Source organism: Anoplopoma fimbria, chromosome 1 (genome assembly GCF_027596085.1).
Source record: "Anoplopoma fimbria isolate UVic2021 breed Golden Eagle Sablefish chromosome 1, Afim_UVic_2022, whole genome shotgun sequence".
Lineage (NCBI taxonomy): Eukaryota > Metazoa > Chordata > Actinopteri > Perciformes > Anoplopomatidae > Anoplopoma > Anoplopoma fimbria.
In genome coordinates, this window is record NC_072449.1 from 9,040,624 (window position 1) to 9,060,553 (window position 19,930).

Sequence of the window (19,930 nt, forward strand, 5' to 3'; positions counted from 1 at the left end):
GCTGGTTACTATGATGTTATGAAATGTAATGATTTGTATTTCTATTGTTGGGGTTTAACTATGGAACAATGCTTACATAAATATAAAAATGTGCAACTCATTTCTGTTTTTTAAAAGGATTGTTTAAGTGTGAATTAAATATATATTTATTTTATTTTGTTAAGGGTTGCTTAATTGATAAGATTGTAGGACAGGCATAAATAAGCATTATGCTTCTGCCTATGCCTTTTCATCCATATTGTATACTAGATTGTATATATGCTATATATATAGTATTGTGTGGGATGGCTGAATAAAACACTACTACTACTACTCTTTCTTTAATTCAATCTTCTTCCTTATAAAGTGACATTTATCACAATCAACATGCATGTCTCATTCGTCCTTGGTCACAGTATATCCTCGCCTGCCTTAGCGATATGATCTGGTTCCTTGTGTGTGTGTGTGTGTGTGTGTGCGTGTGCGTGTGTGTGTGTGTGTGTGTGTGTGTGTGTGTGTGTGTGTGCGTGTGCGTGTGCGGTAGCTAGGTGATGCCACAGGCCTGAAACCACGCCAACATGCCTTGGCAGGATATTGTCTGCCCTGGGAAGCTGAGGTTACGGTTGAGCAGCCAACTTCTGCCCTAGGGTTGGTTTTTCAACTAAAACAGCCAACCTTATATAAAATCCATTATATATTCAGACACAGAATATGTAATGGACTTTTTATTAAACACGTTTCATAAACTCCTTAAGCACTGCATTTTTTTTCAATCTCAGCAAATCTGTCATTTAACCTGAAAGGTGTATTAGCTGTAAGCGTTTAACATAAAAACAACCTGCATGCATAGAGAAGGACACAGTTCTTTTTTTTAATGGGAACACATTCATGTTTTTATTGAGTAAAAGACTGAATACAGCTGGTGTTACGTTTTTCTCCCTGTATGTACATCCAAAACGGTGCAGCAGATCTTTATCAGTGCGCCTGCATGCCCAAGTCCGTCTCTATAGCAACCCGCCTTAGTTACGCAGTCCCCCTCTGCTCACCTGTGAGATGCCCAGCTGGGCCTTAATCAACCACTCAGATGTGATAAGGCATATTAGTTCATCAGCAGTTTAGCCATGTGCCTACAGTGGTAAGAATGACTAGAGTACTGTCTGGAACAGATATATTACTAAGATTCATTGTATTGGGACAAAATGTTTGCATGTTTATTCTGCAATAAATACTGATTATATATATGTATATTTCATAGAACACAGTGTCAAATGTACAGGGATATAATTAAAGTGTGAAACTTAAAGTGTGCACGTACTGTATCCGGAGTAAGAAAGAGTAAATATTTTTAGAAGTAGAGAGAAAACTATTTTTGTGCCTCGTGTGTGTGTGGGCGTAAGTGAGCGTGAAGCTGCTGAACTTAAAGGGGTTGTGCGTGGATTACATATCACGTGTTGTTCCCTCTCATATACAAACCATCCGTCACCAGATAATATGTACAACTTCCTCGTCCTGCATGTCTGTATCCAGGAGTTTAAAGCTTCCAGTATCAAAACACATATGTCATATTTCAATATATAATATATTGTATTATATTCAGTTTGTATATTTTTTTTTTCAAGAGTATAAAACACAGCTGAAGATGGCGATAGAAGGATAGGTAGCGTTTTATGACGTCAGGACCTTGAGTGAGCTCACACGGCAGGTTACATGGAGTCGAAGTCATGGTCGTTGGGCTCGATGACTTCAGGGGTCATGACCCTGCCCATGAAGAGGATGGACCCTGAGGAAAGGTAAAGGAGGGAACGGATAGAAAGTCACACACACACACACACACACACTGTATATCAGAGGCACATTGACACGCACAGAGACGCACATACCTGTCCTCCGGTTTCTGATGACAAAGAAGAACGGGTGGTCGGCCATGACCTGTGGATACAGCACCAGAGTCCGGGTCAGAGCGATCATTCCTGAGAGGGAGAGGGAGAGAGAGACAGAGGGAGAACCAGGGAAACAAGCACCACAGTTATTTTCTGACACATGAGGGCAGTGTTTAGTGATCCTGTTTTTGCCGTAGAGACTCGTATCATACTGAGAAAATGTAATGTGTGGTAATGTTACTGATCAGGGCGATTATGATGGAGAATAAAAGATGAAGTCTACCTGACCCGGCGGCTCCTTCTGCCCCCTCCTCTGTCACATCCAGGTAAGCCTTCTGCACGGCCTTCCCAATGTACAGGTCCTTACCATCTGTTACAAACACACAGATCATCACTTTAGAATACGGATCAGTCAGTGTGAGATGTGAAAAAGGTGTGATGTTGAGTCAAATTTGAGTCACACTTTGTCTGTGCCTCAGCAAACTTTTATAGCTCGGCAAAAGCACATATTTTTAAAATCAAAATATACATACCAGAGCATCACATCATTCAGTCCCATTTGATAAAAAGTGCCGTCCACTCAGACAGAAAATCCTTTTGAGTTGATTAAGAACATTTTAGAACACCGTCTCTTATCTACCTACGTTCCAGATATAGACCATGTCCTCGGAGTTGTTCTAGTACAAGATGTTCTGAAGTCCGGTACAGCCTGCAGATTGTGTTTCATAATATAATACTAGCTCCACCTGACCAGTAAGAACAAGCTGTTCACCATGAGACAAGAAGGGTCTTTATATTAAGAGGTATTTTTGCTTGAATCCAGTTGTTCTCTTTGAGACTAGACCATGTGGAGCTACTTGTGTCCTCACACACCTTTATCATCATTTTAATTATTATTTTTGCTTCAGATAACATATTTATATCTCTCTATTTCTCTGCCTCTACAGCATGTATATAACCGTCTCTCTTTCTTGATCTATTTTTACCAGATGATGTGACAGCTCTGACCTGCCCACTCGGTGCCAGTTACCTTGGTTACCTGAGAAAGTACCTGAGGCAACTTCACTGCAGCCAAGAAGCAGAAATTGAATCAACTTCTCATGCTGAACCCTTCAAGGAGTTTATTTCTCCTTCTATTTGTGTCTATATCTATGAGTTTTATATAATAATCTATGGGTATGTGTCACATATTTCAGTGTTTGCGCTGCGTGTTGTGGCGGTACTGATTCTCCAGATTTAAGCTGATCGGGAAGAAAAAAAAGCCTCCTCAAAATGAATGATAATAAACAAATGCATCTTCGATAATAAGGAAATTTGTATAAAGGTTTAAACCAAAGTAAACCAATAAGGAAAACAACAATATAAAGTCTTGAGGTATTATTGGTAGGCAATCACAAACTCTTTCATTAATGGCACTAAGGTCTGTCCTAATGAAAGTAACCAAGAGGGAATGTGTTCTTTAAGACTCACTCCAACTAGCTGGAGTTTTCAGAATGCTCGAAATCATCCTCAATCTGGAAAGTTAAAGGTTTGCAAGTGGAGGAAGGGTCAGAATGCCTCGAGAGCTCAGCTCCCCACCTCTCTGAAGCCCTGAAGAAAGATCCTTGTCCTATCCTGATTGGCCAAGAGAGAAAATGTACCAAGCTGATCTCAGTTCATAATCAGGAGCCACGCCCCTCACCTTTCACAACAGGTGATCTCAATAACCCTTCAATTAACTCAGGGGGATTGTCACATTCAGTTAAAAAAAGAATGGGGGGAAAAAGGGAAATAACAGCAAAGAATGAGGGACAGCAGTGTGGTTTTTCATTACAGTGGAGTGTTACCTGTCATGGCTGAGAGATCAGCATCGTTGGTGAAGATGGACTTTATTCCCAGCTCCTGCAGAGTGCTCCTCAGGTCGATCTTCTGCTCCACTTTGAACCTGGACAGAGGTTCAAAGAATCAGAATCAGATTAGAATTTAAGAAAGTCAGATACAGATTAAGTAGGTGGACATAAAAACATATTGTGCATTTTCTTGTATTTTGCCAAAGTGGCATTCGATAAAATATTAAAAGTTGTCATCACATTGCATGCATGCCTACAGTGCTTGTACACATGGTGATTAAATAACATTTCTACATACGTATTGTAACTAGCCAAATGTAAAATACATGATGTTTTCTTCACATATTTGCAGTGCAGGTGCATGTGAGTTTAATAGCCTGAAACAGCTACTCCATCTTAAATAATTGTAGTATACCCTTGAATGAAAAATCTGTTCTTATAAATGCGGTTTTACATCTACAATAATAAAGCAATCATAGAGAAGGAGGATGCATTTAATAGGAAAACAAATGTTGTTTTCTTTATTATGGCTCCTTCCTCCGACTAAATTGAAAATAGCAATTACCGCAGGGACGTTGTCTATGAGCTTTGTATTGTGGGAAATGTAATGTATTAACCACAACAACAAGATGTCATTTTCATTGTAGGTATTGATGCATAAGTAACCAAGGTATGTCGAGGTAAATTGGGTACCAAAGAAAAAGATGTCACAAACAGAAGACGTTGTATAGCAGCGAGTGAGTGTTTTGAATGCGTCATCTCACACCTGGGTAGGTAGACTTCCACCTTCTGCCGTTTGACATTGTTAGCCCACTCCTCCAGCAGCGGTGCTTTGATGATGGGCTCCAGGGAAGCCAGTGGCACCTCCTGCCGAGGCAGAACGATCAACATGGACATGTCCTCCCCCTCGTAGGGCATCTCCAACACCTGGTACACGCCGCCAGCTTCCTGGGTGCCATCGCTGAACTCACCTGGTGGGGTGAGGAAACAAGCGCAAATGTTTGAAATACACCACTCCCATGTATTGGTGGCTCATGCGTTGGGTTTGTGAATCTTGCTTAGGAGGAACACAGCACATTGATCTACTGTATTGATCACATCGCGTGTGGTCATTTCCCTGATGCACTGTTAGAAAACCGCTGACGCTTCAATTAAAGGCTTAAGTTACACTTGGTGGGGAAATGAATAGCATACATACTGTGTGTAGAAAGCAAGAAAGGACATTGTGTTTATTTAGTGCAATGCCCTTTTTACAAAAACATGCACTTAACTGTCTTCAGGCAGTAAATAAAACCCAGTAAACCAATCTGGGATCGAGGGAAATATACACATCCTTGCATATCCTTGCATATACACGCATGCAAATACACGTGTCGACGCAGAAACAAATGTGATAACGCACATGGACATCTGCAGGTTCTGATATCTTCTTACAGATACACTACAGAGGCTGTGAAAGTGATATCTAAAGCCTTGAGGTGGATTATTGAGAGACAGACATGTCCCTTGAATCTAATTAAACAAAACCCACAGAGAAAAAATCCCATTTAAGATAAACCAACAAACGTTTATTTGAATTTAAACGAGACAGTATTTCTTAGTCAGGATGAGATAATGCTTTTATACTCAAAACAAGTCCAACTAGATCTTAAATCTAAATAAAAAGCTTATCTCACTTACTTAGGTATTTGCAGTGCGAGATGGAGATTATACAGCAATTAACACGGCCAGACTTTATATCAATTTTTGATTTTTTTTTCTTTTGAAGCTGCTTTAAAAAGGGAAAATTACAACAAAAAGACTTATCATCTTTCATCAACCGACACGTAGCATTCTGTGTGGCGACTGCTAGTGCAGAGTGAGGCATCGTTGCAGCAGAGAGCGGGGTGTGGCTTCCCAAAACATTTTTACTTAACAAACATGATTGTGCTTCAAAATGAGAATGCAAAATCAGACTTCTCCCCGAGGAACTGTCCCTGTTCTGCAGCGCACACACACACACACACACACACACACACACACACACACACACACACACACACACACACACACACACACACACACACACACACACACACACACACACACACACACACACACACACACACACACTTTAGTAGCAGTGCAGAAGCTGATGGAACTGTCTTTGGCAGTACGTCAAACAAAAATAATTGACTAGATGCAGAAAAGACAGACTGGAATCAGTCAGATGTAACAGCGTTATAGACAACCTGCAGGACTCCAGTACAAACAGTGTTACACCTCACAGTGCTGGCACAACACCAAATACAGAAATACAAGTCTGCCACGTATAGAAGTGCTCCCAACTCAAAGCAGCCAGACTACGACTTTGATCTGATAGCCTTGAAAGTGTTTGAGAGTTAGAAAAAACTTCAACAGGATTTTTAAGGCAGTGCTAACTAAACCCAGACAGCATATAATACATGTGTTAGCTCCATCATAATAACCCCAAATCAACAACACTTTATCAAGCACATTAAAATAAATCATTTTGCCAAAATTGTTAATATGCCAGTATTTCAAATGTGAGGATTTTCTGCTTTTTCTAATAGAAGAAGCAATTATGAAGTTAGTTGCAGCCCTATGTAAAATAATACAGTAAGGTATTGTTTTAGTCCTTTGACCTATTGAAAGAATGTTTTTCTTCCATTGGAAATAAAGATGTTTGTCCCAGCGTGCATGCTGTTTGTAGAACAATTGATTGATCAAATATTAAATTGGAAAGAAGCAAAAGGTCTTTTTTGAAAGATTTGGAAATTCACAATGACTTGACTATTCTAAAATTCTAACTGATTGAAAAGAAGATGTCCTGTCCTGTAATCTTATTAGAAGCAGGTATTAATAAAACATTCCCGATAACACAGGTGTCTGTGAAGAGGCAGAAGACGAATTGAAATAGAAAATGAGACAAACGACAGAAAGCGATGTTTGTTCTGCCGACTGTCAGGGTAGATTTAGCAAAACCTAATGTAGCACCACATGATGTACCACAGATTGTCACAGTACCGCTAATATTGTACGACATTAACAAAATAGCCTTCAAAATGTACAACTAAATCAAACAGACGTACCAGGAGGAGTTTGTGCCAGTGAAGATTTTAGCAGCAGAGCTCACTGAGCAGAAAAGAAGAGTCTTTCCTGGGAATAACTTTAAAAATATGAATATTTCAGATCTAGGATTAACATTTTAAATAACCTCAGGAAATATGCGCTGAAATTCAAGGGGGCTTCAGAAAAAGAGCCAAAAGCGTAACTCTAAAGATGCGCACACACAGAGAAAAACACAGCTCATCCCTACCGTAGTAGAAGTCTCCCTGTTGGTACATCATGAGCGTCTGGACCTCAGAGCCGTCGTCTCTGCTGAAGGAGAAGGTTCTGGTGTTCTCTGGCCTGAACTGGTTTTTCCAGGAGCCTCTGAAGTAGACGGCGTTCACCAGGGTCAGGCGGGTCACGCTGCTGAAGTCGTCTGCTGATAGAAGCTCACGGATCTTACCTGGGAAGGAAAGGTGATTTGGACACAACATCAGGATCTATATTAGTTTTTATTCGCCGAAAGACGGTGCGTGCTGTGATGCAGCTAATGAAGTCCAACACAAGCATAAAGATAGGAATCTGTGCAACTGAGGGATGGAAATCTATTCACTAAAGTTTGATTTGTTTTTTCAATGATGTGATCAGACAAGCAATGATGTAACTCCTTTCCCTTTCTTCCTCCCGAACTCCTCCAACTCACTCTCAGTATGATTTTCCACCCAGTTGTTGATCTGATCGGCCACGGCTGCCGAATCGCTGAAGTCTACCGTTTCCACATCGGCCCTGAAGTACTTCCGCATCAGATGCAGAAACTCAGGGTTGAAGGTGACACCTTCCTGTAGGAAAAGGCTGTTGGCAAATCGGATCACGTAGTGGCTGTCATCGTCCGACAGCGCTGACGTCAGGTTCTGGAGCAGAGAGAACTCCACCCCTGAAGAACAGAGGGAGGCACACAATTAAATTAAAATAAATGTATTTTTTATAGCCCAAAATCACCAATTTGCCTCAGAGGGCTTTACAATCTGTACACATAAAGAGTATATAAAGATCCATACAGTGTTTTTGTTAAATAATGGTACAGCAATAGAAACAAAAATCTTATGTTATGCATTTGAAATACAAATAAATGAGAAACGAAGCACAAGCTCCATTTTAGAGCATAACTGTATCATTCACAAATATTTGATGCACTCTTGCTGCTAATATCTCCAGTTCAAATGTAGGCACATATTGTGAACATTTAAACAACTAAACTTGCAGTACTTCTGTCAATTTGAGACTGAATCTGGAATATATAAATATAGTATGAATTTATCATTATATTCAGGTGTCTTACTTGCATTTATATTCACATTTTACAGAGCATCTTTTCTAGCTCATTCAGCTTTCTGTTTCTGTTTTCAGGGTGAAGGGAACCCATGCTCGTTAAAACAACGTATAAAGTTTTCAATACAAAAAACCCCCCCTTAGAAAACAAAAAAAATCACTACACATTTAGGATGGAAATGACATCTGGCTGTTGACTGCTTGAGCATAAACATGATAAACTGCTATTCTGTCTTCCACTTGGTTTTTTTTTTTTTTTTTCTGAAAATGAAATACGTCTGGGATGCAACAGTGTCTATTAATGTTTGTGTGGGGGGTGCACATGTGCAGCATGTGCATGTTTGTGTGTATGTTGAATGAGATAGTTAGTTATATCATATTAAAGGGGTACTTTAGTTCTTTAGTAATGCAACTCTTAAAGTCGGGGGGAGCATTATGACCTTTAGAAACCTACAATGGGTCAAGCGGCAAAAACACTGGATCCTACATGTACCATTAAGCAACTTGATAGCATCTTTCATTAGACCCCACCCGAGTAAAACGGTTGAGTAAACGGAACTCATGTGCCTTTAATCAAATATGTAACATCAAATATGATTTATTAAAGATTCACTTGCATCAAAGACTTTTCGCTTTCATAATTTGGATACAACTTCCCTCACCCGCCACAGATCCAGATTCTGGTGAACCTGTCTGTGGACGTGTCCCTCACCTGGCAGCAGGTGGCTGAATCCTACAGCCTGTCGTATCTCCTCCAGTGAAGCCCCCACGGCCCCCAGCTCCACCATCCCCAGGGCCACAGCCACGCTCAGTGGGGAGAATATGATATTATCCTGATCCCCCGCCGCCTGCAGCTTGTGGTACAGTCTGACCGAGAACTCTGATGTAGTGTCCTCCGGAATGTCCGCCGCCCGGCAACCGTAGCGCGGCAACAGGATTGCGAGGAGGAGGAGGAGGAGCGGTGAGAAAACTTCCAGGATCAACATCGCAGCACCGACCTAAGATAGCTGCATCAAGAAGGGATGTGTGGAGGGGAAGGAGGTGGATAGAAAAGAAACAGATGAGAATTAAATGTGATGATAGAGAGAGAGGGAGAGATGGACAAGAGAGAAAGAAAAGGGAAAAATGAGTGATTTGAGAGAATAATGGGGGATGGGCAGCCAAATAGGTGTAGAAGGAACGGAAAACAGTTGAGGATTGGAGAGAAGACAAGATGAAAGAGAGAAAATGATTTGGGCAGGAGCGGAGCCAAACGAGGGGAGTGGAGGATTGCAGACAGGATAGAGAGGTGAGGGTAGAGAGAAGAGGATTGCGAAAAGGAGGGAGGGGGACAGAGGGAGAGAGAGGGAGGGAGAGAAGATTATTGCGTGAGAGACAAAAAGAGATGAAGAACAAGAGGATTTTGGAAGGGAGGGACAGAGATAAAAGTAGGAGAGCAGGGATGTGGGGTGAGAAAAGAGAGAGAGAGAGAGAAAGAGAGAGAGAGAGTCAGGAAACATCTGTCAGTCAAACATTCTGCTAAATTAAATAGTGAAAACAAAAGAGGAATGCATTCATGAAAAATTCTACTTGTTCACACGGGTGTACTTACAAATTCAGAGATGACTCTATTTGTAAGACTAAGTGGAAAACTTCTATAATAGTGATGTAAATTGAAAGAGTGGGGTAAAAGGAGAGAGATTAAAAAGAAGAAGAAAAAACGTTACGGACTAAAATGAATTTAGATGAAAGGGCAGTGGGTCAGGGAAGAGATGGAACTGAGGAAGAAGGAAAGGACAGAGGGGGAGAAAAAGTAGAAGCATAAGCAGTTTTGCAAAGAAATAACAGATAGAGGGAGTCGGAGAGAGAGAGAAGGGGAGGCTGTGAGATAGCTAATAAACAAGTGTACCGCTGACTGCAGTCAGACTATATCTGCTAAATGAGCTCATCCATATTTTACGGCCATTCTTATCATCTTGAGTTAAATAAGCTTCTTCCCTTCAAAATCTGCTTCCCTCTTTGTGTGTGTGTGTGTGTTTTGAGCCTTTGAATGTGAATGGATGAGTTTCTGTCTGTGCCGAATGACTGATTAGGAAGCGGCCTTTACCTCCCCCCCCACCCACCCACCCCATCCTCCGTCCTTCCCCTCATCTTTCCACGCCATCACACTTTCTTGCCATCTTCTTCATCTTCCTCTCGTCCATATGTTATCTATCTTCACCTCCGTCCTCCTGCCTCTCATTGCTCTACTTTTTCGTACCTTTTCAGTCTCTTTAACCGTCCCTTGCTTTATACACGTACAATGACAAGGAATGTACACACACTGCACCATCTCTCTGGCGCTGCTGTTGCCAGGCAACATTGTTTGCTGCTGCCCAAAGGAAGTCAGAGTCAATAATATGTATAGCCTAGCATAAAGAGAGAGAGAGAGAGTGAGAGAGAGAGAGAGAACCATGTTTAGAGATGGCATAAGTGTGAAATGACACATGGACACGTGTTGTGTTGTTTGTCTCTCTGCTGTGCTGTTGACATTTTACAGTTTGTATAAAGGATTCAACTGGGCCGGAATCTGCTGGCTGCTGCTGTATGTGCGGGGGGGCAGGTGACTGTGGTTCACAATGTACCTGAGAGTCAACAACAACAATGGGCCCCCAGCCAGAGAATTAGTGACCAATCCTGTTGTGTACTGTCCTTTCCATTGTTGTGCTATGACATGTGACAAACAGTGTTCAACTCCAAAATGAAGCCAGTCCAATCCAAGGGGAAGCATTAATGTAAAATTCATTAAAGGGTTAGTCTTGTGAGATTAAATGTTTTACCTCTTTGTCAACTAACTCCAATAAAAGACCAAAGCCAACGATGAATTGATCCTAGTATTCTGTGTATATGTAGCCGAACCTTATTCTTCTGTGCCATAGACCCCATTGTTGTCAAGAAACTATTAAAAATACATCAAAGAGCCACACTGTTACACTGGGTGACATGTTTTTACCTGTTTGAGTAATGTTTGCAGTAACAATTTTAACTATTTAAACTTTTCATTAAATTATTTCTCATTTAAAAAAATGAAAGTATAGATGTATGAGTCATCTTTAAAGATTGACATCTTCAAAAGAACCAGAGGGACTTGGGCTTTGAATTTGTAATTGTTGGTTCTGGTCTTTTGTGATTTGTTAACAATAACAAATATAGACTATTCGCTATATCCTTATCCTTAAAGCAACATCTACTGAGTGAATGTCTGGAGCCTGACAGCCATGGCTTCATTTGACAATGACCTGCATCTAGGTCATAAGATTTGAGGTTACCTCCCTCATTCTCTTGCAAAACACACATCTCCACATGTCACTTCCACTTTATTCCCTTCCGAAACGACAGTCTTGATCTCATCTCGTTTGCCCTCCATCTATAAGTATTCTGACAAACTGCTTTGGACAGGAATGGCATTGACCAAACTGCCAGCTGGATTTGCATCTACTTGCAAATGGAAATCCATTTCAGTTGACAGAGTTTCTTCACGTGGAACAGAGTCACACGACACTTTGATGACCATGTACCCAATAATATGTGTACTATTTGTGGAGTTTTGCAACATAATGTATAAAGTGGCATCTGTCATATTCAAAAAGATTAGGCTGGTTATCTTTTCATATTATTGTCAAAAAAAGGCTCATTACATCACTAATTGTTTATTAATTCACTTCTGAAAATAGTCCCCAACAAATCCCCTATTGAAGCTTGTTTGAATAACGTTTGCTGAAAACTACAGTGCCCAGCTAGTTTAAGAAATGATTACCTTTCACAACAACAACAGGAGCAATAAATTAGTGAATTGTTAAAATTCTACAGCTTCAGCTGGTTGAAACGGGCTTGGCCCTGAGAGCTAGAGACAGCGTGGGCAAGTCCAAAAAGTGCTGAGAGATGGACTGATGCATTATAGATTTTGGTTCTTTTCATGGAATTTTGTTGACGGTAACAAAAGTACATAAAGTAACACATGCCTAATTGTTCAATGTGTCCATTCATTTTTGTATAAAAAGAGAATCAAAGTAGGACAAACTGGATTAAGTCCTCCGATAGAAATACTGTATGATGTTTAATTTGATCATGTATTAAGATAGATATGAGTCATTACAAAGCAGGACGGTCCATTAATGTGGATGAAGTTGTGGTTAAAGCCTTGGGAACAGCCTTGATGCATTAATGATGCATTACTTTAAACAAATCAAAAGAAAACCGAAGACACAAACCTTGGTGTTTGACAAGCAGTTAATAAACTGTTAGCATCTCACGTGTGTTCACCTGCTCTCACATGTCGTGCGTCACTAAAGACGAGAGCGAGTGAGAAAGGCTGAGGGGAGAGGAGGTGGGGGGGTGAGGCTGGCAGAGATGTAAATGGAGGTAATGTTCCTGACCTTCTGAGTTGTGGGAGCTGAACTTTCCCTGAGAGACAGACAGCCTCGCTTTCTGTAAGGAAAGACCCGGCCATGCAGTTAAGCCAGCGAAAGTAGTGTGTAGCATCATTGTGTGCGCAACCGTGTGTGTCTGTGTGCAATAACACAATGGGTGGCTGGCGATTACTTGTAACGGTGACACCATTCTGACCTTTTGATTCGCGGCACGTTGTCTGCAAGAGGATCGCACACTCTGGCAGTTAGGCCATCGATGACTATGATCCCAACTTTGGATCCAAATCTACTCGGGTTGGGGTTCCCAGCCTGCTTCCCATGCAGGTAATCAGGGGAAACACAACACCCTGAATATGTCATACAATCTCTCATGGTTTAAATTGCAAGAGTTTAATCCTGACAATTTGATTAATTCCGTGCAATTAAACTCACTGGCCTTTAAAAAGCAGCCTCTAATCTCTACGTGTAATCCTAATTCTCAGACTGAATAGATCGGCGGTTGACATTTCCACAATTAAAATGTGACGTCACCCAAATCCACAGCGTGTACGTTAATCCTTACTGCCATTTAAACCCAACACCTTGAGACGGCATGCTTCGGAGGACAGGGGAATTTATTAAACACGGGCATCCTCGTTCACGGTTCAAATCCACAGATACACAGACACTTACTCACACATTGAAGTACACATTTCCACACACACACACACACACACACACACACACACACACACACACACACACACACACACACACACACACACACACACACACACACACACACACACACACACACACACACACACACACACACTTCCAAGCCAAGGTTACCAAAGCAACTGCAAGTGATGGACATTTTTCGTTTTGCCAAGCTGACAGAGAGAATTTCTACCCTTTAAAGTTATCTTCCTCCTTCCATATAGGCAGATAAACTATCTTTCCTTTTTTCACACACTACTCAGCATTTCCTGTCTAACCCGCTCTCTTTGCGAGAACTCTTCACACCAGCTCCAGTTCTGTCACTCAGTTGCGCTCTCTGACATTGTCTGGTACACACACACACACACACACACACACACACACACACACACACACACACACACACACACACACACACACACACACACACACACACACACACACACACACACGCACACACACACACACACACACACACACACACACACGCACACGCACACGCACACGCAGTACACTGACTGCACTCGGTAATTTTTGCAAAAACAATGCAAGCTCCTGCTCTTCTTCTTCTCTCCCTCTGGAAGGGATCACAATGGAGCTGTAGCAAAGTCCCTAAACAGAATCTCCCCCTCTTAACCCACTTCTCTGCTCCAGCTCAAATCACAGCACACTGATTCACTTAGGCTCTAAATACACTTCCAAACTGCTCAAAGCTCAAAAGGCCCTTTGACGTATTCTGTAAAAACGATAGCATCCCATTTCATGAAGGCCCATCAATATGGGAATAATCTGAAAATAATCACCTCTGTGATTATCTCTGGCTTTGAAAAAAAAAAAAAAACACATGAATTTTCACCATAAAGATGTCTATCTTATAAAGGGCTTTGCAGTTCAGAGAGAATAGAGTCTGATTATCATTCATGAGTTTCAAGTTTTCCTCGGAGGCAGCCATAGTGGATACGTTCTACATATTGTTCTGGTTTTTGAACCGAGTGAAATGTAAGAAGGCTCGTGAACACTCACACTAAAAACGATTAAACCAACATCATTAATCTCAAATCACACATGTCTCCGAATGTCTCGCTTTTCCGCAGTTTGATTAGATACAAGTCTCTCACCTATTTGCTCACCCGCTGATGAGAAGACTCCCAAAGGCGGGGCAGAAGATTTACACGGGGAGGCTGAAATAAAACCCACCTGGGTAGAGTCTTTAACTCCACTGCAGTCTGGGAGAAAGGAAGCATTAAACCTGTGTGGCCGGCTGGGGACTTCCATTACTGTGTCCAATAAAGTAAATACTATTCATTAATCAAGATGTCCGTTCTGCTCTCGCCTCTTATTTGCACTTACTGTAGCAACTGTATCTCATCTAAAGAAAAGGGAAAAAAAACTCTCACTTTTGTTATAACCCTGTTGTGTAGCGTTAACGGATGAGACAATCTATTATAGTTCACATGACCTCAATGGTAGAAACTCAAAATCTCAAAGAATGATCAGAATATAAGTACAATTTTTCATCTATTTATATGCAAATGGTAATTATTAATAGTATTTACAAACTTCAACATCATTTTGTAGAGGGTACAATGTTTTTCACTGTGCATGTTCATCATTTTAAAACAAAACACTCTTCAAAAGCAGTATTCAACCTCTCCCCCCAAAGCAACAATTACTACCAGCACATTCACTCACTCAGGTGTTTCATGTCTTTTTTTTATTTTTATAATTCAAATATAAAATGCAATGTGTCAGGGAATAAACTTTATTGAATTGCTTTTCAATTAAACCGTTAATCTTAGAATAAAACGTAACAGCAGCTTAATCACCAAATAAGCCTGAACATCAAAACAGCATTAAACCAGGCCGTCTCCGTCTATGTGTCCGCAGAACCAAGGTGACTGTCATTTAAAAACTGCTGACTGTAATTCTTTAGTGCTACCGTAAAAGATGAAGCCTAATTTTGCCTGTGTTGCATTAAAAAGGCTCTAATTCAGCCAGGATTTGTTTTATTATTAGACTTTTTTTTTATACTGTGACACATCAAAAGTTGTCAACGGGGCAACTTTGACATTGGTGAATGTGGCACTTCAGAATTTAAAAGGTGAGGCTAAATAAGCTGACAATAGTTATATATGTACCAGCTACTGTAAAAATTAACATCACAGCTAAAATTTATTCAGATTAGGTACATTTTAGTTCAAATACCAGCAGGTTCCAGACCGATAGACTCTACTGGACAATGAAATCTGAGTGAAAAACACTGGGTGTCATCTTATAAAGAAGACATTGTCTCTACAACAACTTTAGGGAAATTTACAGCATTTAATTTGTTAAGTGTCCAATTGAATGAATTAAATTGCCTCACACAAAGTATAATCAAGTGTGAAATGATCTATTAAATACAATTTATTCTGTAACTGAGAAGAAGGCAGCACCAGATATGTGCTTTAATATACAGCGCCACTGGTAGGAAGAGAAACCTGATTGATTCAATACTTCAATAACTCAAATTCTACACTACTTTTATTACAGTATCACCAATAGTGTAAGGACTGTTTCATTTCAATCATACCCACATCAATGCCTCATTGGTTTCTGGTGCTTGCTGAGGGTGTAGCAGTAGTTTCTTTAGCCCCTGTTAAACTTACAGCAACAAGCCATTAAACAAATTCTACCCTCCCAGCTTAAACCCATTCCAGTGTCAGACAAAAATCACCTATCTACAGCCCATCCCCGGCTCAGTGCCGAAGCTCACTCTGCCCCCTTGTTAGAAAATGACATAACGTGCTATGGAACCAGCCTGAAGTCCCAGGAAGGCTCACTGTACACTCCACAGAGGGCAAACAGAGGTTAACAACCCTTTATTAATCCCCGCTAACAACGACACCCAGAGGGAGAAAGAGACACAGAGAGAGACAGAGAGAGAGAGAGCGATAAAGAGGCATGAAGACAGTTTAACAGACAGAGAGAGAAAAGAAAAAAAGGACGAGCAGTGACAGAAAAAAAAACAAAAAAACAAGGAAGACGTGTGCGTAGGACATTTGAAAAAGAAATGAAGATGCAAACAGGGATAGATAGACGGAGACAGGACGTGCTTCCACACAGATACAAGCTTTTGATCCAGAGCCAATGATATCTAAAGACCTCCTGCATAGCTCGGCAAGAAGGTTGACTGGCCAAGACACACACTCAACAGCGTGCCTTTTCTTTTGCTATATCAGAAAAAGCACACACACACACGCACACGCACGCACACGCACACACACACACACACACACACACACACACACACACACACACACACACACACACACACACACACACACACACACACACACACACACACACACACACACACACACACACACACAGGACGGCGCTGTGGGAGCGCTGTTAGGAGGTTTGAGCTGTAATTGGATCGGCCTCTATTTGGGGTCAGTGGTAAAAGTGAAAAGACTGGAGGCTTTTTTCAAAAATGGACTAAAGACCAGGGAGACACAGGAGCACAGGAAAGGTCACTATCAACTAGTCTTGTGGGGGGGGGGGTGTGTGTGTGTGTGTGTGTGTGTGTTTTGGGGGGGGGTGTTTTGGGGGGGGGGGAGTAACAGAGGTAAGAAGGGGAAGACAAGGCCAGTGATGCTGAATAAGAAGTGATATAGCAGAAAGATAGCAGGGGGATAATAAGGGATGTTTGAATCGCTCACAAACTGAACTGGGATTATTTGCCTTTCATCAGCGGGTGGGGGAGGGGGTGGTGGTGGGGGGGGGTTAGCTGGCGAACAGGTGTGAAAATTGAGAAGAGAGAGAGAGAGAGAGACAAGAGAGACAATTAGGAGAATAATTCAAATTGATTTGGTATTTGAGCCGTAGCGTTTGAGCGAGGGGGGAAACGTGGGTATTACCAAATCACTTCAACCGTTTTTTTACTCTCCTCCTCAGAGAGATCTGTCTCTGTCTGTCATCGTCCCTCTTCTACACTCAGCACACTCCTCGGTGCCACAAACCAATCGGCGGATCGATACCAGGGTCCGTCCGTGTGTGTGTGTGTGTGTGTGTGTGTGTGTGTGTGTGTGTGTGTGTGCGTGTGTGTGTGTGTGTGTGAGCCATGAGTCGATGTGAGCTGGAAAGGCTGTAAAAGGTTGAAAAGCCTGCTGTGAAATGGCTGTAAATTTCCCTTAAAATTTGTAGAATCTTGAATAAAGATTTGATTAGAAATTAAATGTCCAACATTTGCTAATATCCAACTAGCAGTTTGGTGCATTCATTCAAATGAACAATTCGTTTCCATTCTTTAGATTTCCTCTCTCTGTAACTACCTGATATAACTCCTGACCTCTTTCTCTCTGCATCTCTCTCCGTTGCATCCTTCTATCGGGACAGGTATAAACTAATCCCTCGTGTCCATGCTGCAGCACAATGTACGGGGGGGGGACAAACCGGCTGCCTGACTGTGGATGTGCAGGTGGTGCGACTGTGTGTGTTTATTAATAAAATGAAGGGAAAAGCAGAACAAAAGGCGAAGAAAAACTGCCGAAATATAGTTTACCCACCTTTCTTATGGTTTTGATCATATAAAGGCTACAGCAAATGAGATATGCAAGTTAAACTGCTGTGTGCTTTTCATGTGTGTATAAATTCAATTTCTGATCACTTCCGACCTTTAGCTTTCCTGCAGTTTTTAGTCAATTTAGATTCAGTGTGGGCATGAATGTATTTCAGGACAAAGAAAGATTGAATTAGATGATTTTTTCTCACTTCATACTGCAGCAAATAACAGGTTTCATTCGAGCCCGAGGTGATGAATCTATAGTCAAACGCAGTTTTTATTGCAAATGTCCTCTTACTCTCACAGCAGAGTATGTAACGGACAGAAAACACCAACACTCCTTCACACACACACACACACACACACACACACACACACACACACACACACACACACACACACACACACACACACACACACAAGCAAGGTTATGCTTGGAAGTGCTCAGACACAGCCAGTTGCTTTTCCCCATCCCTTGTTTTGATTCGCTAGGCTGATTTGAAAGACATTTAATTATTGAAATGCAATTAATGCAGCGCTCTGTGGGAAAAGCCAGGACACACAAAAGCACTAACAGCATAGCGTGGCATAGGGAGGAAACAGCAGGCTTTATATCAGCAGAGATTTAGTGATTCAGCTGCGTATGGAATTAATGCATTGAGATTATGAATGAAAGGGATTCTGCTTTCCTGAATATGGAGTTGCTAGAACTATGGGGCGTAAATGAGGATTAAGGAGGTCATTATCTTAGTTGCAGAGATAAAGAGATCATTGGTGGATTGAGAGAATGAGACATGAGAGGAAGCAACACTGAATTGTTTAAGCTATTATTGATGGTTTCCCCCCCTGATATCACTATAACATGTATATGATTTAATCAGAGGTGCAATGTCGTGTTTACATATAAATAGGCTACATCATAATATTCTAGCTCTGAATTACAAAAGAAGTATTTTGTTTCTTTCAGATTTATGAACCAGCTGAATGTGCTGGTTGTAGATATTTTCCCCAAAAACCACCATTGAACAAAAAAAAAAAAAAAAAAAAACCACACAGACCTGCATGAAGGAATAACAAGTGGTGTGTGTGTGTGTGTGTGTGTGTGTGTGTGTGTGTGTGTGTGTGTGTGTGTGTGTGTGTGTGTGTGTGTGTGTGTGTGTGGGGGGGTGCGGATAGGGTAGGACCAGGCTACTATAATCTGCCTCGTTAATTCACACACACATTCACTCACTGCGCCTTTGCCTGTATTTCAAGGACAACAACAACACTGCAATGCCTGAGCTTGTTTTTCAGTGAGAGAAAAAATAAATAAAAATAAATCAACAATGACCAGCAATGCAATCACAGACCACCGAGAAATAAATGAAAATTGCATTGGGTGGTGAACACACGGGTAAACGGCTTAAATCAATAGGCTTGAAGAAATATGTTTGGCTCCAATGTGCGTTTCCACCCGCCCCCTTAATAAAAGCCTACACATGTTGATTATAATCCCTTTACACAATACCATTACACCGACAAATTCCTACACCTTTATAATAAAAAAAAAAAAAAAAAGCAGTTCAATGGACAAACTCAGAATAATTTGTTTTATCTTGCAAAAAGCTGAGCAGTTCGGTTTGTTATCCTATGATGTCACTCAGATAAATCAGTGCAGGTTTTTGTGACGGAACCAGTTGTATTATTGCATAAAGCGGCTCTTACCGATAAACGGTGTTGGGGGTGATGGATGGATGGACGTGTGCGGTCTCTCTCTCTCTCCCTCTCTCTCTCTGCTGCTCTCCTCCAGCGCCGCAGCTCGCTGCTTGTTCATTTGCCGCAGACTCCGCCCCCTCTCTGCGCTGATTGGTCCAGGGGAGTTCGATCAAAGAGTATCGATGTGAAACGAAATAAGTCACGTTTCGGCTTCCGCCTTTCGCTTTAAGCCAACTTTACTTTACCTTTATTGTTAAAATAGAAATGGTTTCGACCCTACTCACGGCGGCATTGTGTTTAACAAATCATATGTCACATATTTGTAATAATTTAGTTGAACTGTGGGCATGTTTTATCTCACCTGTCTCAATTTATATGCCTTTCAGCTTTAGTAGTAATAGTTTATTTTGTTTTAAATGCACAGATTTGTAGACCTGTAACGCACATTAAGCTTTAATAGATATTATTATATTATTATTATTATTATTATTATTATTATTATAAAAACCAATTGCAATTTAATTTTAATGTTCT

The 19,930-nt window shown here is 41.1% G+C and overlaps 1 protein-coding gene across 2 annotated transcripts; it reads right to left on the minus strand.

Annotated features, from left to right (window-relative positions):
- Positions 1-860: 860 nt before the first annotated feature.
- On the minus strand, positions 861-19,537 carry serpini1 (serpin peptidase inhibitor, clade I (neuroserpin), member 1). 2 transcript variants are annotated; one of them, XM_054602110.1, is made up of 9 exons: positions 19,406-19,537; positions 8,781-9,075; positions 7,443-7,673; positions 7,008-7,202; positions 4,455-4,659; positions 3,686-3,783; positions 2,143-2,229; positions 1,860-1,949; positions 861-1,759 (listed from the first exon to the last, which is right to left on the minus strand). In XM_054602110.1, exons 2-9 carry the CDS (start codon positions 9,052-9,054, stop codon positions 1,683-1,685), a joined length of 1,257 nt encoding a protein of 418 aa, XP_054458085.1. In that variant the 5' UTR covers positions 9,055-9,075; positions 19,406-19,537; the 3' UTR covers positions 861-1,682. The 2 variants fall into 2 exon arrangements, with proteins under 2 accessions (XP_054458085.1, XP_054458094.1); XM_054602119.1 differs by lacking the exon at positions 19,406-19,537 and adding an exon at positions 9,660-9,692.
- Positions 19,538-19,930: the final 393 nt, after the last annotated feature.